The 14,220-nt window shown below is 37.7% G+C and overlaps 1 protein-coding gene across 11 annotated transcripts in view; it reads right to left on the bottom strand.

The window, feature by feature from the left end:
* Positions 1 to 14,220, bottom strand: part of SOX6 (SRY-box transcription factor 6) — a 382,586-nt gene that overhangs the window by 236,024 nt on the left and 132,342 nt on the right. For all 11 annotated transcript variants that reach the window (XM_082762761.1, XM_082762760.1, XM_082762769.1 and 8 more), the window contains one exon: positions 307 to 550. In XM_082762761.1, coding sequence (XP_082618887.1) covers positions 307 to 546 — 240 coding nt within the window. In that variant the 5' untranslated portion in view covers positions 547 to 550. Of the gene's footprint in view, positions 1 to 306; positions 551 to 14,220 lie in introns of those variants that run through there.

The raw sequence follows: 14,220 nt of genomic DNA, 5'->3' as shown, positions 1-14,220 counted from the left end.
AGAGGTTATGACATAAATCAAGGTCTGAATGAAAACATGATAAATAGATGCATTTCCTTTCCGAAGGTGAACTCATCAAATGACCTCATTCATATAGACCTGTATACTTAACAAGATTATACAGTTGTAATTTACAATTACACCATATTGATGTTGATCTATTGCTAACACTGACACTTTAACATTTAAAAAGCTTCACACCCTTGACAGATTGTACTGAACATGTCTTTCAAAATGGAAGTATGGAAGTGAACAGTCTTTCACAATACTGAGTTTGAAAGCTGCTATGAGAACTGCGAAACTCACCATTCTGTGTTGGGCTGAGATGACCCCATCCCACTCAGCATCTTGTTGGATGGTTGTGACTAGAGTTGGTAGCTCCTCAGAGTGAGGTTTGTTGTGCATTACATTATGTAGAGGCAGATGAGAGGTCGCATGCTGATCACTGTTGCCCTCTTCCTTGTCTCGTGATGCTAAGTCCTGGGTCATTGTTTCCTCTCCATCAGCTGCACATGCAAATGGAGAGGTAGCCTGCTTGGAAGACATTCTTCTACAAAACAAGAAAAGAAGACAAAAAGAAAACATCAATTTCAAATGAAAAAAATCAAGATCAAACAGCCCTCTAAATACACCAGATAGCAGGCACACTTGCAGTTAAAGTTAATCTTTTTGCAGTCAAGGAAAGTGCTCTAAATAGTATGGTTTGGAGGATCCAGATCCAAAATACTGAGATAAAGTTTTCACTGATGTCAAGTCTATGTCATGGTTACATTATGGGATGTCACCTCAGCTTATCTAACAATATAATTTTCTCCAGCCAGGAAAACGAAATAGTGATTTTATTGTAATTTTCATGTTGATTTATCATAAGATTTCAAGTCCTTAAGCTCTTACTCCTGTAAGCAATCTGAAGGTAATAAGCAAATGTTTGGATGAGAGGGTACCACATGCTTTTCTAGCCTCATTCCTTGCAAGCAGGAATTGTTTTCTGCAGAAACGAGAATTTTTAAATCCATTTGGAATTCTTCAAAACAAGTCCTTTTCCTGTTTGTTTAAAGCTGTATCTGCCCTTTAAGTGTTTAAAATTTTATCCTGTTTTGCTTTACTCTCAAAAGTGTTTAGAGATGTTCATGTGGAAAGTGTTCTAAAATGGAATGGTTTATTGAATGGACAAGTGATTAATCTTTTACAGTTTGAACTAAAAATCTGAAATACTATATTTCATTTCATATTAGGCACTGAGTACAGGATATATCTCAACAAATTACTTTAAATGACTTAAAAGTGTAATGAATAAATGCATTGATTTATGTTAAATGTCTCTTCCTAATAATGGCCTCTTACTACCATTTCAGAGGCAAACACAGCTTTCACCACGCTTGGTTATATGAAAATACAACTGACTTTACTCAAACTCTGAAAACACTTTGTTGAAAATTTCTAATAAGATTAACTGCAACTGTTAAAACTGTCATTAATAAACCCAAAAGTAGACAGCTAAAATATATTAGCTTTTTTCCCAGTTTTTAGTAACTTTAGAATATCCTTGACACTGAAATTGCTGAGAAACCAAGGAATAAGATTTTCACCTTAATTGCTTTTTAACAATAATTGATTTCATACCATTTCTTTAAAAATGCACAAATCAGTTAACATAGGAAACCACATGAGCATTTTTCAAATTAGCAAATCATTAACTTGCTAGTACTGTTTCTACAGACAAATAAATACTGATTAAAGGGTCTGGAAATCTGAGACTAACAGTTAAATTTACAAATCTGTCACATGCTTTCATGAATATTACAGTGAAGGAAATATCAAGTGCAAAGAAAAATAATTAAGTTAATTCCAATTTAAACAGTAGTTTTTATGTAGCAGCCCGTGTTTCACATAGGATTTAACAGCTAATGCTAAATTTCTCACAATTAATGAGGGAGCTCAGATTTAGTATCCTACAGTGAAAAAAAAATTAATATAGGATCTGCTAATCTAATTATGTACAGTTCTATATAAAAGTATTACAAGCTTTGAAGTGCTTTGAAACATATTAAAACACTGATGCCTATTTAGAATAACTATTCTGTAAATAGAGATAATCCTGCCTCTTACACTTGACACTGGTGGGGGACAAAGGTTTGCATTTTCTTTAGGGGAGCCGAAGTGTAAGTGGGAGTCTGATATTAATGTTGCCAATAAGCAGAACTGAGGAATTTAAACCGTGTATTACATTCTTACTACGCTAAAGAATTCATGTTGATGCTGCAGAGAACATGCCAAGAGTTCAGCAGCCGGCATTGCTGCATGTACTTCAAAAGGTTTTGGTTCCTAATCGCTGTGATCCAAGATAAAATAAAAGGTTTACTTTCCTTTTTCTCATTAAAATAGTCATGTTAATATAATCACTCACATGAAAATATATGTAATTGTACCATGCTCTATGCAATTTGAAAACTAGCCATTAAAACTGAAAGACACAATAAAGGATTTTCCTTGCTTTCACCTTCTCAACAGATCTCATTCCTGCATCAAACCGAATGAGCTTCTGCAAAAAGCAATAGCTAGGGCTGTTTCTTCGCCATAAATTAATCATGACACAAAACTCGGAATGAAAATGTCTCTTAAGAATAATTTCAACTACAAACTGCACCAATGAATAATAGTGCACAATCCTAATTAAACACAACTCTGCAGCTGCAAAAATAGGAGGAATCTGTCCAAAGCTACGAGTTGGCTTTAAAGGCTGGTTTGTTAGGGACTGTTTTCTTAAGGAAGGCTGGGCCCTCAGTCTTAATCAGCCAATAAATTATTTCCTGCAATTACATTAAATAGAAAATTATCTTCAAATTGAGAATGTTAATTGAAAATCAAAATTCAGACTGAAGTTTAGAAATTACATGCTGAATATAATTAGTCTAGAAAGGCTTCACCTCTATTTCATAAACAAGCTTTTGGTATTTCCTCAAGTGACCGTTCAGTAAAGCTATCTGCTGGCAATGCGCTCGAGTGGAAGCACCTTTCCTCTGCCACGTGCACCAACAGACTTCTCTCTTCTTCATGATGTTTTAAACACATATAAATACAAAGCTGTATTCATGTTCTCTTCTTTACTTTGATTACATCTAGAAAAGGGGAATCTCTTAACCTTAAAAATAAAATTAGACTAACAAAGTCACATTCACTACTACTCCCAAACTGTGGGCTGCAACTTTTTTCTGCGCTAGGATAGCCGAACAGGTAAAGAGCCGGCTTCAGGTGCTTCTGAGCTCCTACAAGCCCTTTCCTTCACTGCTGCCTTATGGCCAGACCCATTTTCATGCCGTGATTTACTTGTTTACCTGTAGTTCTGGAGCCTGCAAAAAGAGACAAGCTCAGGCAGGCCTCCCAGGCACTCGCTGCCTCCATCACACAATTTTCAGAGGTATGCTGCTCCTCCTTTTCTGCCCATACATTTGTTAAAACTGCAGGATCTAATGCACTAATCATGGCCAGAGGTCAGCAGCCCATGGCTCCTTTCAGGCTTTTGGCTGCTAGATTTAAACACTAGGGATGCAGGACCCTGCTAGATTAAGGCCTCCACCTGCTTTTCTGAGCATGATCATTAACTAAATCAATACACTTCATGTGTACGGGTATTCCGATGGCCCCAAGTTATGCCCCAAATGTTGATTGTGCTGGGATTTATAACCAGTTAAACAGAGATAAGTATAAACTCTGTGAGTGGGTGTTAGCCAGTCAATGACTTTGTGCAGGGTTTTACTCTACATACTTGTTTTTTTCTTAAATAGAATTCTGCCCATGGAAGTCCATCAGGTCCAAAGGCAGAATTCAGCCAATAACTCCAAGGCCTTATCAAATTTAAGGGAGAAAGATCTGGCCCATTTTAGTGGTTTATGATAATAGCAAACCACAGAACAGGTCATTGTGTTAAAACATTTTCATGTTCAAACACAACTACAAACAGCAGTCCAATTTTAAGCCATAATGACTTCACTATTTTACATTTAAAGCATTCAAGATGAATTTGCTAAATCCCTCACAAAAAAAAAAAAAAAAAAAAAAAAAAAAAAAAAGAATAAATAAGGCTTGTAGAAGGTATCTGAAATTTACAAATTTCCATTATATTTTTTCTCCTATTATCAATTAAATTCACTCAAATGATTTAAAAAAAAAAAAAAAAAAGTTTCTGATAAAAAATATCTCCCTAGTTATAACCCCTGCAAACAGGGGTTTATAATGGAAGTGCTGACACAACCCTAACTACAGCAGCACAAATGGTGCCGCTATAATACACAAAATCAAGTTCTATTATTCTAAACTATCCTCGCTCGGGGGGTTTTCTTTACTGTGCTCCCAGACAAACTGCTGAAGCATGAAAAATTTAAATGCAATCAAGTGGGTCCAATTCTACTTTACTAGAACAAGTGTCTACAGTGGTACAATCTTAAAAGAAGATGCAACAGATTTGTTTGGTGCTTTTCTTTCTTTTTTCTTTTTTAGCTGTTTATTTATAATACTGTGCAGTGGAGATAAAATAAGAGAGGAAATTACACTCACATTATATCAGTATATTGATTACACAGCACACAATCAGAATGAAAACTACATTGTGAAATTGTTGCTTTGGTTAAATTGACAGATTAGCTGAACACAGCAATCACTAAAGGTAGAAAATATACCTAATGGGTATGAAAAAAGAGGTTGAAAAAGGCATTCATTATCTGGAGTCCTTTCATGTACTCAACTTCGAGAATTGAAGAAATCTGCACTTAGATTTTCCAAAACTAGAATAAATTGTATTTCGTTTTGATCTCAAAATTGAAAAAGAATGGGATCTTTTACCAAAATCTCAGTAAAGCTGAGGAATTGGGACCCATTTTCAGTCAGCCTCATTGTCAAGGTAGTAAAGCCAAAACTGAAGTGCTAAGGACTTTACCTATATAAAACTAATCACAATCACAAACAGCTACATTCTGTACATATGTGTGGTTTGTTTTTTTTTTACATTAATTGAGAGAAGAAATTGTCTGTGCTCCAATGAAGACTACCAGTCAGATTTTCAAAACATCAGCTCTCCTTTTTCCTACAGACAACTTATGCTACACCTTCCTAAATGCAAATAATTATACTTTTTATTGTCTAAGGTTTTTCTTTGGTTTCCAATTCTTCAGACAACGTATCTCTTCTTTTTCAAAACAATTGGATGATACTCCTGACATGAAAGGCTTCCATAGCCTAAAATCTCCCATCCCTGCTTACTGCCCAAATGATTAAATGTTACAGGGGAAATTACGGCTAGGCCCAGAGTTTTAGCTGCTAGACATTTCAGAATCAAGCCACAAAGCATTAGCACAGATAACAACAATGTGGTAGCCCTGTCAGTACTTCAAAAGCATATAAACTAAGCAGTAACAGCGAGATACATAGCAAAGCAGACTTGTAGTTGGCCAGAGACTCTAGCTCTTGCTCTGCTCCACCCTCTCAAAGCATTCATAAACCTAAAGGCATGTCTACACTGCAGCCACATAAATGACTACTTTGTAATGCTGAGATATCCAAACTAATTTTAAACAAGCTTGTTTCTGATAGCACTCCAACTACAGTAGCATGCTACTCAGATGGACTAATTCATCCTGCTTTAGTGACTGCAGTATAGATGTAACCCAGGTCTACAGTTCCAACAGTAGATTGGAATCAGATTAGATTAGAAATACATTCGCTTACAGAGCTTTTATGAACAGTCTCCATTCCTTCTCCCCAAAGTGCCAGATTAAAATACTTAAGTGCATGATTAACTGTAAGTATGCAAGCAGTACCCTAATTTCAAATTGGACTACTCTGTTTCAAAAAGTTAAGCACATGTCTAAGTGCTTTGGTGACTCCAGAACTAAATAAATTAAGAGAAACCATTTTTAGGCGTACTTATGACCTTTTAAATACTTTCTTCTTAACTTTTATGCTAACCTAGAGTTCACGAAAAGTAAAAAGTTGTCCCAGCATCTTCTCCCACCCCCGCCTTCTCAAAGAGAAAGCAATGTGCATGCTTCTCTCACAATATTAAACATGACTTGCAGAACCCTCCCCTACAAGTCAGCACTCAGACTTGTGATAAAATAAATGGCCTGTGTATTCCTCTTTGCCTGCACTGCTCACACATCCTCCTCTTTGACACGTATGGCACAGCTTATCACTTGGTGGCCTTTTTTTGACGGATCCTCAGACCCCTTCTGAAACTCAATGTGCACTCATGGAGCATCCTTTCTGCAATCTATTTCACAGTGGAAGTTCATATATACAAGTACGGGGCTGATGCAGCATGGGGCAAACTGACAGTTGCATACAAGTTGCTGGAACAATTTACTTCTAGCTGAGTATCAGTTTATCATGGTTGAAACATTTGGGAAAACTGAGCTTTGCTTTTGTTGTATAAAGATAGCAGTTACAGTAGTGGTCAGATTGACTTAAAGAAAAATGAAAATGGTTCGCCAGTAGCCAAAGATTTTGTAGTTTGGCCTCTGGAAAACAATGTTACGCAGACATAACTCAGTAACATAATGCACTGTAAATCTAATGCTGTAATCTGTCTGCCATTTTAGAATAAACAGTTATTTCCTAAAATTATGAAATCTCATATCTGATTTCAAGGCGCTTTAGTAACAGAAATGAATAGCTAGGAAAAGATTCCATTCTCCCAGGGCCCTATATCCTTACATGAATCCCTGCAGACAAAATTTGCATAAACTGACAACATGGCAATGGGAAGAAAAGCCTCCCAATTTCTGTTCCTGGTTTGGAGTCACAGCAAAGCCTTAGGCAAGTCATCTCATCTGCCTCCAGCTCTTCCTAGGCTTCATTTTGCTGGAACACTGCAAGGATTAGTTGCGTATCGTTCATATACAATGCTTCATTCACTGTTAGAGAGTTTAAGGTAGTCATAAGAAACATTATTCTAGGAATCAGCTTGGAAACAGAAAGATGAGAACATGGAAGCAAATATGATTCAAGAAATGACAGCAATATGTTAACTGGGCACCCTAATCTCTAGCTGAGATAAGCATCAAGCTAACCAATACGCCCACGGCTTTCAGGATATACACACAGCTATTCTTGCATTTGGTTTTCCAAACCAGACAAATTAGACTTCTGTTAATAGATATGAATCCAAATCGTAACATTTGACATCAGGTTCAAACTTCCTCAAAGCACACAGAGCTCACAACACCAATGTTTTATGCTATTTCTTCTCACAAACAATGTGAGAGCTAAACAGCTCCCTGGAACTTTTTTGGAAAGCCTTTCTCATACATTCTACCATTAAAGCAAGTTTCTGCAACCACAATAAAATATTAGGGTTGGGGAACCAGTTCCTAACTATTCATCCAGTTGCTGAAAACATGAAAAAGGATGCAGCAAAACAGCTTTGCAGCCCCTGATGACTTTTCAGTGAAAATCCAAACTTTTTACATGGAGTCATAAAATGCTAAAAATAAACCTACCTTTCTAGTAGGTTAACTGTTCCATTCTCTCTACTCACTGCCAGGAGTTTTCACTAAACATGCCAAAGGTGAACTCACACTGAATGTAGTAAAGGGCAGTGAAAGAATAATCACTTAGCACCTGGGCTGTGCTCATCTCCAGTCACTGAAGTTAATATTTTCTATAGTTTATATTTAGCTGACAATATTGCTGTCACTTTATTTAAACAGCTTGAGACTGTTCTTTGGACTGGAGCTCATATGCCCTGGAATGCTTTGACTCATGAATTGTTTCTCCTGATAATGTTACATCACGTAACCACCTCTGTTTAATTGGCTGGTATTAGCCTCTCAGTGACGACTGCCTTTAAAGTCCTATGACTACGCCATGTGTCTTTGGCTATCCAATTTCTTACTGTTGGAAAAAGAAAAAGAAAAAAGGCCTTACTGGCTTCCAGCTATCTTTACCAATAACTATGGGAACAAGAGGGAACATGCCAAGAATTTATCCATCAGCAACTTATTAGGATTTGTTGTTTTAGGCAGCAAGAAACAGAAAATACAATATAAATAAAAGCAACCATTAACAATAAAATTAAAAAACAATGGTTGCTATAAATAAGCATTAATCCACGTATTTTTATGGAATAGAATGACTTAATTGTTTAACTGAATGATTATATAAATGGTTTTGATAAAGGACGCCTAAAAATACTAAGAAGAATTTATTTTAGCATGTTTAGACTTTGAGCTGAGAGCGTATCCAAAAGACTAGAATAGATGTATTTTTTCCCTAATAAAGCCAGTTAAGAACTTACTAACTCAAAATCCTCTTGACCAAACTTCAACCTGGTGGGCAAGGAGATCCTGAAAGGTTCATTAAATCCTTGCAGTGTTCTGTGAGATACCAACTCCCGTGCTAAAACACAGTGTTATTACATTTTGTCCTCCTCCAGTTTGTTTTCAGGAGGTATTAGGATGCCACATGATGTAACTCATTAACTCACGCTAAATTTACAATGCTACAGGTGCGAAAACAACAGGTCACATGCCATTTCTCTGTACGGCTCAGCACAAGTGAGACATCTAAGTCAGATGTCTCCCTCTTCCCAGTCTTCTTGATGCTGGTTCCTCTGCCAAACAGAACACCTCGGCACACAGCAGAGCAGGGTCTCAGTTTCAGCCTCACCTGTAACCAGTTGCACTAAACCACCTCATTAGCATCTCCACGTAGCACGAAACAATGGCTCTGCAGTTCAGTTGCAGATTGTCTTTTTAATCAAAACCTTACACTACAAGCCTAAAAACATTTCTAGCAGGCAAACTATTTCTGATTCAGTAGAGGTTACGCAAGCATCAAAGCAGTTAAACATAGGTGCCAAACCACATTGCCAGGAGCTCTTAGTACTGTGAGGTAGTGTTACCTGACAGCTTGGTGAATACAAAATTACTTGTTTCTCCAACTGAAGACAATCAAATTGTCACCTTCCATTGTAATAATGCACAACCAGGGATCAGCAAAGTGCCAACATAATTACCAGGAAGAAAACAAAACGTAACAAAAATATCAAGTCTAAATTTCTCTAAAGGGTAAACACATCCATCTGGCTATTCACAAGGAAAAGTAGGAGGGATTTTATTTTTACTATCAAATATCCTAGGGTTATTTGGCAATAAGATTTATATGCCTTTCATTAAGTGGAAAAGAAAAACAGCTAAGGAAGGTGATTCATGACATACTAAAAATAAATGTGGGTCAGAGCGGTGCTGGGATGGTACCTGTGCACATTTCAAGTTCTGCAAGTGTCATTGCAGATACAGTGGATAAGTGTGTAGCTGCACCATGATTATAAACTCACACGTATGAGGATTCATAAAAATTAATCCCAGTTGGCACATGGCGTACTTTGGCACAAACAATAAATGACGTGCCACTTTTATTTATTTATTCAAATGACTTCACTCTAACAACCGAAACTGAAGTTTGAGCTGCAGACTGCCTCGGAGACTCTCGGGATATTAAAACCTGAGGAAAAGTTTTGAAGGGGGTAATCTGAATACACAAGAACTAGCATTTCCACCATGGATTTCTTTAGGTTATTCAGCAAGTGGCCTACATATTCAGGAGTGAAATTTACATTTTGGTAATGCAGGGATCTCATAACCAGAAACTGTGTTTTATGTCTACGGTAGCTCTGGGCATCCTATAAAATATAAAAGAGTGGCCAAGGTAGGATATATACTTGAAAAATATTGTCATCTGGATCATGGAAATGAAATTAAACTTAAATTCTCATCAAAAAACTTGCATTATAGAGTGATATCTTGGATTATATTTTTCTGTATCAATATTCCAGTCACTGGGAGCATATACACAAAGTTCTGTGCATTTATTGATGCAAATGCACATCAACTTCTCGTACTTCTTGAAGCTCCAACAGCACTGAAGTAGTTACAGAAGAACTGAGAAAAGCAAAATGCACAAAGCCAATGCTCCAGGTCAGACATTGTTTTTTCTCTGACAAAATACTCAAGAATGGCAGTAAGGGACAAGCAGCTTTTTTCCACCTTGCCCAACCACACCAGCACCAGATGTAACCCTTGTGGGTAACAAGTGACTGCTCAAATATAAGCATGGGCTCCATGCAACTGGGAGCACCTCCTACATCTGCTCACAAGCGTTGTGTCCTCAGGAGCTCAGCTGCTGTAAGGCTCTTGGTCCATCAGTACCAAAGCACAGCTACAACCTGAGCAGGGCTCTGGCCACTGCTCCTCGCTGTTGTGCACTACACTGCACCGTACAACACCGCGCCTGCTCTTCCACCACAATCAAGTACGGGTAATGCCCTAGCTGACACTCCTAATTGTGGCACTGTTTGCAAGGGGCTACACGACAAATACAGGAGAAAGGATCAGGGTGTGGGTCAGTGGGAATGGAGGAAAGGAGAAAGGTAACAGAGACCAATGAAAATTTTTAAAGGATGGGCATTTTGATCAGATAAAATAAAACTAGTCAAAATGCCCTGCTTCCTTTTGGCGGCTTTGAGAAGTGGTGATTTTTAATCGAGTCCTTAAAACAGGCTTTTACAAGGCAGCATTGTGCGCAGTATTTCTTTGTTTTTTTGAACTAAGGCTTATACAATTTGATTCTCAGATATACGCACAATGGGAACCCTAAATTGCATTTACAGACCCTCTACAGGAACCACCTCACGTACCAGTGAGCTGCAGCTACTACTGGGATAAAGGACAGGGTAGCTGAAGCAGCATAATATTTGGAAGAAGATTATAGGGGATACCATGCCTAGCTGAAACTACCCGGCAAATATTTCAGAAATACCCATGTCTGATAGGCATTGTGGCCAAGAACAGCAGCGTGACCAGTTCTCTCTGTCTCCCCTCCCTGCAAGCCCTCCACTGCTTTGGCTGCCCAAAGTTTTAATGAGAGAGAGTAGGTGGGATGCTGCTTTGTTGTGTGAATTTACTTCAGTATGAAAAGACAAAAGATAAATAATTGGAGCAGTTTAAAGCTTCAGATAAAACAAAACAAAATATTACATCCTTTATTGTTTAAGCTAATCAGTCGCCATTAGGAAGTTCAAATGATTTAAAGTTCAATGTATTGAGACTTTGAACGTCCTATCCTTTCACAAGGTCCACAGATGAAATCTCTATCGATTTTAACTGCCTTTTCTTTCTAAAACAAACAAACAGGTAAACATAAAACTAAGAGATCATTATTCATAGTCACATTCTTAGTATGACATACTGAACTAACAATTTGAAGTATTTTCATCATTATTTCATCGAATCATAGAATATCCCAAGTTGGAAGGGACCCATAAGGATCATCAGTGAGTCCAACTCCTGGCACCACACAGGTCTACCCAAAATTTCAGACCATGACCAAAAATTTCAGGTCATGGTTAAAAAAAAAATAGTAAAAAAAAAAGAAAGAAAGAAAGAAAGAAAGAAAGAAAGAAAGAAAGGACCATTTAGTAAATAAATAAATAAATACATAAATAATCATAGTTTAATATTGAGCAGTTTCACAATAGAATTTTTTGTTGTTGTTGTTTAGTCTTGTTTGTTTGTTTTTGTTTTGTTTTGTTTTTTAAGGGCTTCATTTAAATATTTGGACAAGAAGCAGAGAACATTAAAAATTGTCACAGGTAAACCCCACTCAGCATGCCCGTTCAGCTTGGAAAGAGCAAGCAGAGCGTACAGTCTCTGCCTCCAGTGCTCTGAAGTTGCATCAACTGCAAAGGAAGTTACAAAATTTCCCTCTCTTCTGATGTCAGCTCTGGGAAGTGCCACAAAATTGTTATGAAGAAATAATTTTCAATAACTGAGGACCCTCAGTCACCTAATTTTCAGGGAAGATTATGGCATACAGCACCTGATCTGTAGCAAGAAGGAAACGTGCAAAGCGAAATCTGTCACAAGGGTAAAGGTGAAGAGTGACCAAGCTTTGAATTGCTCCACATTTCCAAGTGCTCAAAGTTCCACTTTAATATTTCTGAGTGCACCAAAGAACACCATGAAGCACAACTATCAAAATACAAAGAAAACCAAAACCCAGCACATGAACCAAAGACCTAATTAAATGAAACTGTTACCAGGTAATTAGGAAAATAATACATAAATAATGTCTAAAATGAAAACTTAAAATATTGTCAGTGAGCAACACAATAACATTTTTATCATTAGTGTTTAAATTCAATTAGTTCTCTTAGAACTGAGTTTCACTGAAACACTGAAATTTTCTATCATAACTTGTGATGCAGTATATTTACTATTGAAATACACAACTCTGTTGTGGTTTTCATCTTTAACCCATTTTCCCCTATATTTTAAGTGTAAAACATACAATCTGCATGTGTAAAAAAGTCTTGTCTTCTCAAACAGTGTCATTTTTTGCTCAGGGCTATATTTTGTAATGGTTTCCCTCTTATGTTTATTGGTAATAATTTATAATAGGCATGCAAACAGCACGAAATATGTGCAGCCTATTCTAATAACAAAATCTAACAGTTTTGTTTTCTCATGGACATTTGTTGAGAGCTCTATTATCCATTTCAAAAGCGTTGCCATGCTGAACATATAGCTTTACAGACATATTTAGCTGGTACGTCTAACGTCCTTACCATGAACCATCAATGAAACAGTCCAATGTCTGTGGTTTTAAACCAAATAGGAACAGAATTGAAAAGAAATGGATCTTTTAATCTAGGAATTATGACACAGACAGAGTTGTTGCAGACTTTCAAGTACGGGCCAGATCCTCAGACACTGTAAATCAGAGCAGCTGTACTGAAGTTAATTGAATCCTCTATTCAGCTAAAGATACAGCCTTAACAACTTTTCTTGGCATGGAAAAATTCAATTGGGTCCTATTGCAATATGAAATTTCTGTGTTTTCAGTGAAAAACTGACTATTATTACTTTATTACTGTGGATCATATGACATGATAATACTCTGAACCACTCAAAGATAAATGCAAGAAGTGGTAAGGTATACTCTGAACACTAGCAGACTGTATGTATTTCTCTGTACTTTTTCAATCTATTCCCCTTTAACTGATTCAAATAAACACGATCTCTTCACTTACACAGACAAGCACTTTCAAAAAAATTAACAAAACTTATTCCTCCAACTGGCTTATGTGCTGATATCAGATAATTCTGGGAAAAACTAAACATAAACTACAGAAATGAAACCAATTTTAGGTTTTAATTTGAGAGTGAATTCATATGTTTCTACTTGGCAGAGCACCGCAGTCCAGCAGCTCCTGTGGAGCGAGGTCGCGAACGGGACGGGGCCATCCAAATACAGAAGACCCCCAGCACAGCAGGCACAGGCTCTGCGCTAATTATACCCGACCACATCAGTCCGCAGCGCGCAACCACTCTGGAAGCCCCTCTGGGACATTAACACTACACAGAGCAGGGCTGAGCTGGCAGCACCAGGAGGTGCCCCTCACCCTACCTCTGTGCAGGCAAAAACAGAGTGCAAAAAGGAAGAAAGCAAAGTGCTCTTTCAGGTTTTTTCTGCTGAATCATTTTTGATCACTGAGGTTTTGGGAGCTGTTTCGGGCAGGGAAAGGCTCTGTCAGCACCGGGGCAGAAACCGGAGCCGGCAGGGAGGCATGGGGCAGCCCCAGGGGCAAGTCTGGGGTGAGCCACCTCCACTTTTGAGCAGAGGGGGGCCACTCCAGAGCAGCCACCTCCATGAAGAGGTTCCCTTACTTTGAGACTCTGCCCTGGTTGTTTTTTCATAGAAGGTGATGAAGCAGTCTAATATTTGGCAATCAGCACAACTTCTCATGTTCCAGAAATCTCAAAATATCTTCACCTTTGCTAACCAACTCTCTCAGCACTCGCACTTCACAAAAGAAGAAACCGAGACACGGTGACTTTAATGAATTAACCCAAGGAAACAAAGGAAGCCAGGAGCACACAAGCCTGAATTACAGCCCTCCTCAGTTCCCTACGAAAAGCATAACTTGCAGCAGAAGATGAATCTCAAATCAGGTTCATAACGTGTTCGTAACCGAATAAGTCTCTTCTCACTAGCAAACAAAGAAATCTTTCCTTACAATGATTTATTTCTCTAAGCAGACTTATAAAGATGTATTTATTTCCAAAGCTCAGTCATTATCAATTTACTATACAGTGTCACAAGTTACAGTTTACTTAAATCAGCCTGTAAATGCTGGGAGAAATGTTTGTTGACACTGAATAGTGA

The sequence above is a fragment of the Aythya marila genome (genome assembly GCF_965140915.1).
Source record: "Aythya marila genome assembly, chromosome: 5".
In the NCBI taxonomy this organism is placed as follows: Eukaryota; Metazoa; Chordata; class Aves; order Anseriformes; family Anatidae; genus Aythya; species Aythya marila.
This window is presented reverse-complemented; position numbering and strand designations above follow the sequence as displayed.